This window comes from Panicum hallii, chromosome 4 (assembly GCF_002211085.1).
Source record: "Panicum hallii strain FIL2 chromosome 4, PHallii_v3.1, whole genome shotgun sequence".
Taxonomy (NCBI): Eukaryota; Viridiplantae; Streptophyta; class Magnoliopsida; order Poales; family Poaceae; genus Panicum; species Panicum hallii.
In genome coordinates this window covers 3,931,832-3,944,567 of record NC_038045.1, presented here as the reverse complement: position 1 = coordinate 3,944,567, position 12,736 = coordinate 3,931,832, and the positions used below count along the sequence as shown (strand labels likewise).

General features: G+C 48.9%; 2 protein-coding genes across 2 annotated transcripts; both read right to left on the bottom strand.

Annotated features, from left to right (window-relative positions):
• Nucleotides 1–1,309: 1,309 nt before the first annotated feature.
• On the bottom strand, nucleotides 1,310–3,129 carry LOC112890075 (zinc finger protein CONSTANS-LIKE 5-like). The gene is made up of 3 exons (XM_025956922.1): nucleotides 2,306–3,129; nucleotides 2,076–2,216; nucleotides 1,310–1,992 (listed from the first exon to the last, which is right to left on the bottom strand). Exons 1-3 carry the CDS (start codon nucleotides 2,963–2,965, stop codon nucleotides 1,672–1,674), a joined length of 1,122 nt encoding a protein of 373 aa, XP_025812707.1. The 5' UTR covers nucleotides 2,966–3,129; the 3' UTR covers nucleotides 1,310–1,671.
• A 6,044-nt stretch (nucleotides 3,130–9,173) lies between these two features.
• LOC112890779 (D-3-phosphoglycerate dehydrogenase 3, chloroplastic-like) lies at nucleotides 9,174–12,736 on the bottom strand. The gene is made up of 5 exons (XM_025957636.1): nucleotides 12,043–12,736; nucleotides 10,606–10,982; nucleotides 10,319–10,429; nucleotides 10,130–10,225; nucleotides 9,174–10,035 (listed from the first exon to the last, which is right to left on the bottom strand). Exons 1-5 carry the CDS (start codon nucleotides 12,620–12,622, stop codon nucleotides 9,364–9,366), a joined length of 1,836 nt encoding a protein of 611 aa, XP_025813421.1. The 5' UTR covers nucleotides 12,623–12,736; the 3' UTR covers nucleotides 9,174–9,363.

Here is a 12,736-nt window from a genome sequence, read left to right as displayed (position 1 = left end):
TGAACTGGTCATTTATACCGAAACTCTCTCCCTTTTAATGAAACACGTGCCAAGGTATGTTTTAAAAAAAAGGTGTTCTATGATAGTACATCTGATGCCAAACATTTCTTACTGAACATTCAGCTGGTGTCACCTGCAGTTGCAACCCTGCAGGCGTACCTGAGTAACATTTCTATTGGATCGCTGATGAATGCTATCTGATCGCGACTTTGAGGTTCGTGGATGCCTCGAATTGTTCGCAAGTTTTGTTCCTAGTATTTGCCTGTTTGGTAGTGATGCCGATGCAGAGTGACAAATGGCAATGCAAAGCCAGTTCTGACTTCTCTGGTTCCTTCTGTTGGACGTCAGGACGTACACGTACATGGACGTGGAATTGTAGCTATTCTCCTTTGTCTTGCCTCTAGTTTGGGTTAGAATCGTGGCCCCTAGGCCCATTTCAAGATGGGCCATTTGAAGGTGAAGTTATTACATAGAAGCAGGGTGTGTGTAATCCAACAAACATTGGCTCGACAACACCGTTGAATAGCTACTTTTTTTAGATGCTTCTCTCAAGTGCTTTGAGTGAAATCTGTAATTCAGTCCTCCTGAGTCCATTGACTTTAATGATTTTTCAATTTCTTAATATGCCAACTACCCTCTCCGTTCCAAATCGTAGGTCGTTTTAATAAATTTAGATGCATAATTTTTACTATGTATCTGGATACAATATTTATTTAGGTGCATAGCAAAATCTATATATTTAAATTTTTCAAAACGAACTATAATTTAAAACGGAGGGAGTAGGAATCAAATTTATGCATTTCGATCAGGATCTATCTATTCTTCAGAAACCAGTCACTTAGCAGAGGGAATGGTCGAAAATTGCTATTGTGCAAGGAGCCGTGAAGACATGGGATGTTTCCTTAGTTTGGTTTGCTCATACAAACCTACCTTGTTCTGGTAAGCTATATTTAGGTTTGAAGGGAGAGTTGTTCCTAGTATCGACATTTGCCAGTGTGTGGGGTAGCTCCGAGTCACTCTCTTGGATGATTTTTCTTTCCATTTTTCCTGGCTTGCAATTCGCGCTGGTTCATTTCGACCAGTTTTGGGTTGGCTCCATGACCCACAGCAACCAAAACTGGTATCCCCTGTATGCTCCTCCCTGCTACATTAGCATAACGGACTGGCAAGATTACCGCAGAACGCAAGATTACTACTCGAGTGAGTCATCCAACGTGCTAAGAACATACATGCTCACTTGAATCAATCTACCAAACATTTTCACCAATCCATCTCCCATGTGCTCTAGCTAGTCTGCAGATACATATGCTTGATATAAATTTAAACCAGTTCACCATAACTTAAGAAGTTAAGATGATGAATTGACGGGTTCATCATCAATAGCTGCTACCACTGCAAATTTCTTGCATAGATTTGATTCAAAAATAGCCCGGGCTAATTCTTGCAAGAACATGCTAGTAGCTAGCAAGTAGCAGCATAGTGTACAAATTATACGTCGCTAGCGTACGCAGGGCTAGCAGCTCCAAAAAGAGAGTACATGGGATTACTATTCCTCCCCTATACATGCATGCATCGATACAAGTACAAGGCGGGTGCGCGCGCGAGTGCCGGGTCAAGCGCGCCGCTGCCCGCCGGACCTTCGCGCGCGTGGAACGAGACCACCGTCGTCGATCAGAAGCTGGGCACAACGCCGTAGCCGAAGTCGAGCACGTACGCCGCCGCCGACGGCACGGCGGCCTCGGCCTCGGCCTCGGCGTCGTCGGCGTCCGCGTCGTGGTCGGCGCGCTTGGCGAACCGGCCCTTGATGCGCGGCCGCGTCTCGGCGTAGGCCTTCCGGGACGCGTACCGGATGGTCTTCTCGAACCGCCGGCTCTTCCGCTTCTCCCGGTACCGCATCAGCCGCGCCTCCCGGCTCTCCCCCACCAGCGGCACCGGCCTCGCCGCCGCCATGTCCCCCCGCTCCGGCACCGCCTCCACGTCCACCGACGACACCTGCACACAGATCGACACGTCAGCACGTTCATAAGGCCGTCGTCTACACGTGTTGCGTCGTAGCATCTGGTTGGGGGTCTTACGCTGTGGCTCTGAGGAGTCGCGGTGTACGGCATGTAGGCTTGAGGCTTGGGCCGGGTGAAGTCGAGCTCGAAGCTCCCGCCGCCGCCGCCGCCGCCGCCGCAGAAGGCCTCTGGCACCACGCCGACCTCAGAGGAGGAGCCCTGCAAATCAAGCAACCGGCAAGATTAATCAGCAAGGAGCGTAATCCATAGCATCGGAAGGCAAGGGAAGGGAAGACGAAGCTGCTTACGCTGTGGGCGAGGGACGTTGCCGTGTAGGAGCTGTAGGAAGAGGGCTTAACGCCGATGCCGCACGTGAAGTCCAGTTCGACGGCGGCGCCGGCGCCGGCGCCGACGCCGTTGGGGACGACGCTGTCGGCGTGCTGGAAGCGCGGGATCTCGACGCTGAGGTAGGGGTCCAGGTCGGAGAAGAGGTAGTCCAGCTTCATGTCCTTGGCCTCCACGTTGAGGTTCAGCGCGTGCTGCTGGTGGTGGTGCTGGTGCTGCCCGGCGGCCGCGTTCTGCGGCTCCTCGGCCTCGGACGCGGCCGGCTCGCCGGTCCCGAACAGCATGGCCTCCACGGCGGCAGCCGCGGCCTCCGAGCCGATGGGCGCGACGGGGACGCGCGCGTGGCGGCGCGCCAGCGGGTTGGCGTCGTGGATGTCGGCGTCGCAGGCGGCGCAGAGCACGGCAGCGTCGGCCTTGCACGTGACGGCGGCGGGGGCCAGCTCGCAGACCTCGCACATCCACACGCGCTCGTGGCCCAGCCGAGCGTGCCCCGGGCGCGCGTCGCACGCCGTGCAGAGGAACGCGCCCCCGGAGGGGCACGAGCGGCAGTGCACCGCCGCCGGGGCCGCCTCGCAGCCGCCGCACCGCCGGCCCCCCACGCCCCAGTACTTGTGCAGCTCCATCACACCCGACGTCGGCAGGGAGGCGGGCGCCCTCCTGGCGCAGCTAGAGGCTGAGCTCGGCGCGGCAATGGCAGGTGGTGTTGACGCGGTTCTTGTGGTGGTGGTGGGAGGACAGGAGGCGAGGGGAGCGCGCGCGGCGTAGTGGAGGGAGGCAGCGCATGGTGGTGATGGGGGCGCTACATGTAGTAGTAGGTGGGGGACGGTGACGTGGCGGGGGCGGAACACGTGGGGGGCTGGGAACCAAGCGAAATCGGATTAAATATTATTTCTCGGGGGTTTCGGCGTGGGCCGTGGGGCCCGCGGGTCGATCTTGTGCATGTGAGGGAGGTGGGCCCCGCGCACGAGCGGCGAAGATATCTGCGTCGCGTCCGGTGTGCTGGGCGGGGCCGGGCCGTGTTGGCCTTTCGCGGGGTATCGATGTTGGGGGGCCTAATCACCCAGACGGGACGGTGATGCTGCTGGATTAGACGCCGCGAGGAAACGGAAGACCTCCGGGCCTCACGTTTCGTGCTACGCAAACGGAGTGAACAAGCAGCACAGTTTCCAGCTCAGTTTTTTCTAAAAAAAAATAACGAACTATTGATACAGAAGAAAAGATTTATTATTTATTTTGACCTGTATGTTTTTGGTAGGGGTCACTTCACACGGGTAACTTAGTGCAATGGTGCTAATTTAATCCTGGTGGATCGTGCTGGTCGTAATTTGGACCTTGTAAATTGTCAAGGGTCTGCCGTTAGAGTGAGAGCGACCCCAACAATCATTTCCCCAGGATCCATGCGCGCACAAGGTCGTGCATACAAACGTCAGATGTCAAGAAGCGACCTGCTTTCCATATGGGCACAAATGCTTTTGGACTCCAAATGTCAAGTGATGAAGTAATCAATACGACCATATGGATTCTAGGGATCCAGGCTTCGGTAGATACGCCACTGGCTCGATCTAGATTTAATTTTATCGTGTACTAGTAAGTGTCAGTGTTGCGGTCTAATTTTGATTGTTTTTTGAAAGAAGCATACGCTAAAAATGGTAGGTCAATACCATATGACTACGTTTTTTTGGGGCTATATCATAAAAACCATGTAGAAATTACTTTACATGTTTTTATTCGGTACACCATATCTTAAGCCATGGTTTCCACAGCTAGCTGGCCCATGTAGCTTTATGTTAGTTCTCCAAATTCCAATAATGTTGGAGTGTGAAACCTACTTCTGTTATACGTTGCATTAGTCATTATAGTGATGATCCTACTATCATATGATATCCACTTAAGTCAAACTTTATCATAAATTAGAACGCACATAGGAGCTTCATTCAGAGCTTAACTAAGATATTTTGAGAGCAACAGCCCGTCTAGGGCACAAGCTGCGACCTCTATAGTTCCTCAAAGCTGAAAAGGACAAAGATTAGCTTTACGGGTCTGACACCGTCAAACTGCACCGTTAGAAAATTAGCTGCCGAGTATCAATAATTAGCCGGTGATTCGCTGCCCGTCACAATCAAGCCAGCTTTCTCTGCCACCTAAACAGATATGCTGGATGAGCCAAATGTCCAAAGTACCCTCCAGTAGTTTGGAGTGGTAAACTTGTCTAGTAAGAGTATATGATAAAAAAAATTCTTGCAATCACTTGCCACGCAGATTGGGTGTGTGAGTGTGTCGATGTCTGCTCTATATTGGATTTTTGGTCAGTGATAAAATAACGATGGTATATCTTTTATTATTTTTTATCATTTTACCTTAGTTTTTACGTCAACATTAATAACCTGTTGATAATCCGCTCAAAATCAGAATAAAAGGATAGCTTGCGTAGTGTGTGTCAGCTCTCACGTTTATGTCATGTCCTTGAGACCTTGACTATATCTTGTGCTTAGAGATTCATGCTATTGCTTCGTGAATAATATACAGAAAGAGGTTATTTCAATGGTATTGATTTTGTTACGGCCGGCCGGGTGTTTGGATTATTGCATGGCAGCCTAAATTTACCATCCATCTCCACATGGAGTGCAAGATGCAAGCGATTTCAAAATCTCATAAAAGTTATAGTTCTTAAACCATCCATCAAATTCAAATTCCAATTGCACAACTCTTTCAAAGAGCCTTCAAAACAATACCCCACTTGTATATGTTTCGACAATATTTTTCAAAGATACGTAAATTGCTTTATGTATAATGGAAAAATACCAAAATAAATTAGTTAAAATGCTCAACTGATATGCTAATAAACATTCAACTACCCAACAAAGTTGTTTACCCTCATGACATAAAACAATCTATCTTCACAACATGAACACCAATATCCACTTAACTGAACTCAGACATGTGAAGAAACATTCTATAATATCATAAGCAATTTTTGCAAACACAATAGCAAATTAGAATACAATAAAAAGTATTTTCTCTCAAAAAATATATCATTGAAATATAGTGGTGGAGATCTTATTTTGAAGCTTTTAGTGAAACAAATTAAACACAACTGTGTAATCGGATTTTGATTTCGATGCTTGATTTTGGAACTACGATCTTTTTAGTTTGAAATTATGTGGATGTATGCGCTTACATTATTCATTTTTTTCTTCCCCCCTTGCATTAGTGGAGCGAAAGGCGAAACACCCAAGCATGCACACACCCATTACATGCATATATCTACAGCGAAAGTGCCAAGATTAATTGCTAAAACAGAAAACTAATAATCTAATTGCTTTTCTAAAATAGGATGGCCGTGCGGCCGGTCTAATTTACAGCCGGCTGTAAATTGGCTGTGTCCTAATTTAATTATATCCAATAGATTTTGACCGGTACATGAGACATCCATTGGTCGCTATTGCAAAAACGGTGAGATGATAAAACCTTGTAGCACAAGTTTTTGATAAATACAGCTATGTCTAGTTATATCTACCCGGTACAATCATATAAAATCACTTGTGGTACTGATAAAGTCAATATTTTATATCCCTTGGTTTACAGTTATCATTTGTGCAGCTTTTTTATAATTTTTTGGTAAACCTTTTAACTTCGGCTATTAAAATATTGTGTTTTAAAAAGTATATAAAATTGGTGTTGTTAGAGTTATCATGAAACACACTTTCCATTACAAACTATAAACATTTTATAAACAAAAAGTTTAATTGCAAGTAGAGCATAGCTTAATTGGTTAGTGTTTCTACCCGTGTACTGTATTTTCGGGAGAAAAAAAGTAAAATACTTCTTTAGAATACCAAATGACCTTTTTCTCCTCAAAATCCTACGCTAAATAACACATCATCACGCCAATCACATTGGAAAAACTCTTGGACGAAAAGTCAATGGTTCCACAAACCAAGCACCTAGGAGAAACAATATTATCTTTGTAACGGACAAAGCCTCCCTTTCAGGTTTGAAAACTGGAATTTTGTAGTTCCTGCGACAGGATAGACATGGGCAGTTTGGTAATTCCGCGGCAGGAACGGGCGACTCGGCCGCGTTGAGTCGCAGTCCGGCCCGGGGGAATCTTGACTCATACGCCCGACGTCGACGCGTCGACCCGCGACACACACCCGGGGGCAGAATCGTCATTGAGCGGGGTGGCGGGTGACGAACCGGATGCCGTCATCTCGTAAAGCCGGCGATCCCGTGCGGTGGCTCCCCATGTGACCGTGTGTTGCCGGACCCAAGGGGTCAACGCCACGGGACATTGTCCTTTCAAGATGGCATGGTGCCTGGTTGTGCACGTCCCCGTGTCCTGGCTGAGACTTAATTTGGTCGTGGTCTACATCTTGGTCATCCTGGTTGCATCTCGCAATTGGTTGGAGCTATGTTCCCAAACGAGGTTGATGGGTTTGATAGGAATTAATTTGGTGTGGAAGTCCTTTAATTTGGATGGCGCAAAAGGCAATTTTGGCCCATTTGCTATTGTCTAACCATTTTGTTTGTATGATAACTATTTTTCGTGCGAAACTTGTATGATGGCATTAAGTATGATAACATTGTGTCAGAATACTTTTCATAATATGAACATTTTCTATTTGAAATTTTATATTTTTTATATACCGCTGGTCATTTACTTGTAATGTAGACCGTATAAATGTGAAATGTCTAACGCACTCATATTTTAGGATCTAATGGAACACTAGGTCTTTACACTGGTATGTGATGTGAAAGTAATTCATTCCTAGAAGCACTTCTTGCCGTTTCTCACTTCCAATGGCACATATAGGTTGTGTTATTCTAAACGCTAAACAGTAAACAGTCGGTCAACTGCCGTTTAGCCTATTATTCGGGCAAAACGGATGTTTAAATAGGCAAAATGATCATTTAAACAGTCAAAACAACTGATTAAACAGAAATGGTGTATTATCGTGTAGCATTTAAACGGTGTGTAAACGGGCTAAACGACCGTTTAGGTGAACAGTGTACAGATCCATACTGAATGACTTTCAAAGACTCGAAAAGTGGTGTGGATCGCCACAAAGTGGTATACTCTTTGCTTCATGAGCACCGGATTGGGGATTTGGGGCTGTGGGGTCCCGACCCAACACCAACTCGACGGGAAGGCGATTGGTTTTGCCGCCAACATCTCGGGCGGGTCCACCTCCCCGTGCTGCTAAGCTTTCTCCACGTGACCGCCGCATTCAGGGCTTGGAAGATTTGGGCTCCGCCACTGATGCGAAATCTCATAATCTTCCGACTCATCGCCATCGGAATTTTCCAGAAGATTTGCTTGCGCCTCCGGCAACCCATCCATCATGTTCCTTCCTTTCATGGCGCAAAAACATGCTCCATTTCTATTTTCATCGCCAAGAACGTTTGCAAGTGGACACGCGCCGGTAGCCTGATTCTCAAACGCAATTAGTTTCCATTCATTGCAAATTCCATGATCAATCAGATCAGGTGCGCTGCCCATTGAGGTTCAGGGAAGCCACAAGATTTGCTCGGAGTTTTTCTGTCAAATCCAGCGTCAACTCCTGAAAGAAAAGGAGGACCAATCTGAAACTGGAGCTAAAACTCCCAGCCAAGCGTCTCCGGCTCTCCCGGGCCGCCCCCAGCCGAACACCATCCCCGCGGCTGGACGTCGCCGTCGGTCGTGTGCCCTGAACGCGCGTGCCGCGATAAGCATCTCCGGCTCTACGCGTGGAGACGATCAGAGCTCAGACCTCGCAGCAGCTGTGATGCTTCAGAGTTCAGACAGGCCATGGACACGATAAGGATTAGCAGGAGATGACTGCTACTCGGACTGGTACAGGTACAATGGAGTAGCAGTCACACACAGCTACAGGGAAGGGGGAGGAGCAAGTTGCGTGCACTCCTGTGCCACCGGGACGGCCGCCGGGATCTCCCTTCCACTCGATCCCTCCCACGATGGGCACCGCCGTCGCCGTCGGGGCGGCCTTTACCCGGCTAGTGTGCGGGGCACTCACCGCGCGCGGCTGAGTGTCCAGCGCACCCCTTTCCCCAAAGCTGGCGAGAGGACGGCGACGCGCCGGCTCGGCGAGGCCTTGAGATCGGCGGCCGCCACCGGGCAGCGGCGGCCGCATGGGGTGAATCGGGTGATGGACCATCTGATCCGGTGGTGGATCGGAAAAGGGGAGAGCAGCAGATGGTGAGTTGCCGATGGATGGCTCCTGCCAAAAAGAAGTTGGGATGGGTCGGCAGAGGGTACAGTGGCAGGAACATGCGAGGGTCTCGGCGTCTAGTGTCGTTCGCCTAACAGGGGCTGAACTCGACAATGCAGTTGGCGGATCACATGGCTGGGGGCAAGAAAACGTGCTCGAAAGTCTGGAGATGCACAGGTTGTTCACTGCTTCGATCATGATTGAAACGAAAGGGAAAAGTTGTGTCCACCTCAGTGAAATGATTTCACGTGTCTCAAATGCTAATGTTGGATACAATCCTGCAAAACAGTACTAGATATGATTTAGTCGAGACAAGAAAAGGCAGCAATTGGATGCATTGTCAAAAATGCTACAGGTTCAGGGAGGTAAACCGAATGGCTCAGAGAGCTGGAACGGTTCTAGGTACAGCAGAACAGGAATGGAATATGTAATAGTGTTCTACGCACCTGTTTATCAGGGCAGCAGGAGTGTCACAAGTCAGAACAGAGCTCTCCAGTTCAGTACCCAGAAAGCCTGAAACTAGAGATGCAGATTCTAACAACATCACCAACATATTTCAGATCAACTACACAGCCAACGCAATGACAACAGAGTTCAACTGGTAAGCAGGATAGCAGGCCCAAGAGGAAAAATTGCATTTTTTGCATGCATTTCTTTGATATATACTGTATCTGTGGCGTGTCCTGAAGGACAGCAAAGAATGCTATTCTACATTACCCCATAACTAGCTCCTAGCAGCTTGGAACAACCAATCTCATGCCAACATAGCACAAATGTTATATCGGGTGCCTACCTACTTGGCTACTTCCTCCCTAAAGCTTTAGAAAGACAAACTCCTCAACAGACGGTGTGTCGCCGATCAGCTTGAGAGCTTCCTTCTCGGGCTCCTCATCAATCCCAATGGCCATTATCGCCTGCTTTCCAGGAGCAGTCCTTCCGACGCTCATGAAACTCACATTCACATTCATCTTTCCCAAGATCGATCCCACCTTCCCGATGACGCCTGGCTGATCAATTTGGCGGCATAGTATCAGGTTGCCCTCAAGGCTAACGTCAACACTGAAAGACCCGACAAGCGTGAGATGCGGGGAGCCATCCTTAACCTTGCCTTCAACTCTGATGTCACCTGCATCAGACAAGGCACCAGCAAACTTGGACTCCACATTGGTGAGGTGGACCTGGATGGAGTCTAGGGGGATTTCAGGTGAACCGTCAAGGAGAATTCTCTCCTCGATGATCTGAAGGCCTCTTTGCTTGGCGACATAGTCCGCATTGACAATGTTGACAAATGCACTTGAAATAGGTTCGATGATGCCTTTCGTGACCATGGCACGAAGAATTCTTGTGTCCAAGTCATCAGGGTCTCTAGCTGATGAGTAGACAACCTTGACGACCTTAACCCCACTCCCACCAGCTACGAGTTGCACGACAAGACGGCCCAGCTTCTCAGCAAGGATAACGTACGAAGATAACTCTGATAAAACCTGTGGGCAGAGATGTACAGCTTAGACGCAAGCAGAGTGCACACAATTATACTGAAATGACTCTAAACAACTTATTCCTTGGTAATGAAAGTACCTCAGCAGGAACCATTGGGGCATTCACAGCTGTGGCAGCCAGATCTCCTCTCAACGCACCGATGACAGCCTCTGCAATTTCAAGAGCTACACCTTCCTGTGGAGGTACAGCATAAGAGGTCTGTTAGTAAACAGGATAAGCTAGTATGATGTGGTAGAAATAAGTTGCTAGGGAAAAGGACCAGCAAACCTGCGCTTCTGTTGTGCTAGCTCCAAGGTGCGGTGTGACAGTAACATTCTCATGCTGCACCAACTTGCTGTCTCTCGGTGGTGGCTCCTCAGTAAATACATCAAGTGCAGCCTGACTCACACCAGAAGGCAATCAGGAAAAAGGCTTAAAATATCTCTCTTTTTTCTGACAAAACATGGAGCAGTGAATAGATATTTGATGCATATGAGAATTGGATAACAGGCAACAGCAATATGCACTGTCAACATTTGGATTGAGTCATGAGTGACCAGAACGACAGGAATTACCTGGGCAACTGTTCCATTGTCAAGTGCTCTCAGCAATGCATCTTCATCAACAACTCCACCCCTTGCAACATTGATAATTCTAACACCCTTTTTCATTTTTGCAAAAGTTTCATCATCGAAAAGCTTTGCCGTGGATGGAGTTAAAGGCATATGCAGTGATATGAAGTCTGATGTAGAAATGGCCTCATCAAATGATACGAGATCTACACCAATTGCCCGGGCTCTATCAACAGGAGCATATGGGTCATGAGCAATGATATCCATCCCAAGTCCTTTTGCGCGTCGAGCTACTTCCGAGCCTACCTTTCCAAAGCCCATAACTGCTAGTACCTTCCCCACCAAGGTAACACCAACATATTTGCTCCGTTGCCATTTGCCTGAATTGTGCAAAACCAGTCGCAACACCAACTCAGCACAAATGAACTGGGCACAATATCGCCACTGCTAGTAAATACTTTTTTATATCAGTTGAAATGACCTTGTAATGTTTATAAATTTGAACCTACTGGTGGAACATAGTATGCCTGAAATTTGCTGGTTAAAAATTGTGGATTTTATATCTCAAAATGATCACTGCTGCCAGTTGATTATTGGCAATAAGAGCACTGTTGTTATTCAGTGCTGCAAGAATACAGGATAAAATCTCTAAGTCGCAGAAGTTAAAAAACAGCTAACTGATCGATGGATAAGAACTGTGTCGGTTATTAGGAAGAACTGTAGAAAGAATGGATTTCTGTATTGCAAGAAGGAATATCAAACAGCTAATTGTAAGAGGAGGATAAGCGGGTAGCAGAACCCAACCAAAAACATGTACTGAATGGGCCTTAGGAAAATCATCATAAAACCCCAATATGTAATTCAAAAAAAAAAAAACCTTAAAGCTTATGCTACTCCTTAATGTCAGCAGACAATCACATTACACTGCAAGTACTTGTTTATATTTTCTACAATGACATTGGCAACATCACAAAATCGATATTTGATCTAGTATGTGCTCTGCAATCACCTCTGGTCAGTATGCACCACTTTGTACCTTAACCAAACAATGAATGGTGATAATGCAGCTGAACCATGATAACACCTTAATTGTGCCACTGGCGTGACATGATTACTGAAAGCACATAAACAAATTTGCATTGGACATCACGCCATCATCGTTTACAACCTAACTTTTGAAAGCTTCAGAAGTACACAACAATAGAAACGTTATGTACTGGTAGGCGTCACATGAACTACATTTCAGCAGCGAGCAATGTGTGCCGATCAGAAACTGCTAGTAGAGAATCACGATAGCATTTCGCTAATTCGCTGCCCCTTTAAACGTGCTCTTTGTTAACAGTAGAAGGACCTTATCTGTTCGCGTAACGTGTGGTAGGAACGACATGGTTGCGTTATCGTGCACACGCGTTTGTTCGGAGCAACGATCGAGGAGCGTACCGGCCTTGAGCGACGCGTCGGCCTGCGCGACATTGCGCGCCATGGCGGCGAGGAGCGCGATGGCGTGCTCGGCGGCGGCGACCGTGTTGGCGGTGGGCGCGTTGACGACGAGGCAGCCGGCCTCGGTGGCCGCCTGGAGGTCGACGTTGTCGATCCCGACGCCGGCGCGGCCGACGACCCGGAGCCTGCCGCGCGCGGCCTCGAACACCTCCCGCGTGACGCGCGTCCCGCTGCGCACCACCAGCGCGTCGACGAGCGAGACCTTGGCGCGGAGCTCCTCCGCCGTGAGCTCGTAGGAGCAGTCCACGTTCGCGAACGCGCGCAGCAGGTCCAGCCCCGCGGGGCCCAGCTTCTCCGTGACGAGCACCGTCGGCCGCCCGGCCGCCGCGGACGCCGCCGCCGCAGTCACGGACCTCGGCCTGGGCTCGGGGGACGGGGACGCGGCGAGGCTGGAGCGGAGGCGGCTCCGGGGGAGCGAGAGGGCGCGGGGGGTGGTCAGGGACGGCCCGGCGGGGTCGGGGGCCGTGGACGGAGCCGCCGCCACGGGGAGGAGGTGGCGGAGCGGCGTCGCCAAGGCCATGGGCTCGTGTGGCGAGTGTGTGACTGGGGGGAGTGGTGAAGTGAATCGGTGAGGATCGCGGGAGTCTGATAGGTGTCGCCTCGCCTGCTGGCCTGCTGGCTGCTGGTTTGTGGG

What these genes read in the sequence shown, in the direction of transcription:
- LOC112890075 (XM_025956922.1), bottom strand. Translation starts at nt 2,965, where the DNA reads ATGGAGCTGCACAAGTACTGGGGCGTGGGGGGCCGGCGGTGCGGCGGC. An exon ending in CAACGTCCCTCGCCCACAGC is followed by an intron (nt 2,217 to 2,305) that starts GTAAGCAGCTTC and finishes CTTGATTTGCAG; the next exon opens with GGCTCCTCCTCTGAGGTCGG. An exon ending in CGACTCCTCAGAGCCACAGC is followed by an intron (nt 1,993 to 2,075) that starts GTAAGACCCCCA and finishes ATCTGTGTGCAG; the next exon opens with GTGTCGTCGGTGGACGTGGA.
- LOC112890779 (XM_025957636.1), bottom strand. Translation starts at nt 12,622, where the DNA reads ATGGCCTTGGCGACGCCGCTCCGCCACCTCCTCCCCGTGGCGGCGGCT. An exon ending in CGACGCGTCGCTCAAGGCCG is followed by an intron (nt 10,983 to 12,042) that starts GTACGCTCCTCG and finishes TGCACAATTCAG; the next exon opens with GCAAATGGCAACGGAGCAAA. An exon ending in ACAATGGAACAGTTGCCCAG is followed by an intron (nt 10,430 to 10,605) that starts GTAATTCCTGTC and finishes GGTGTGAGTCAG; the next exon opens with GCTGCACTTGATGTATTTAC.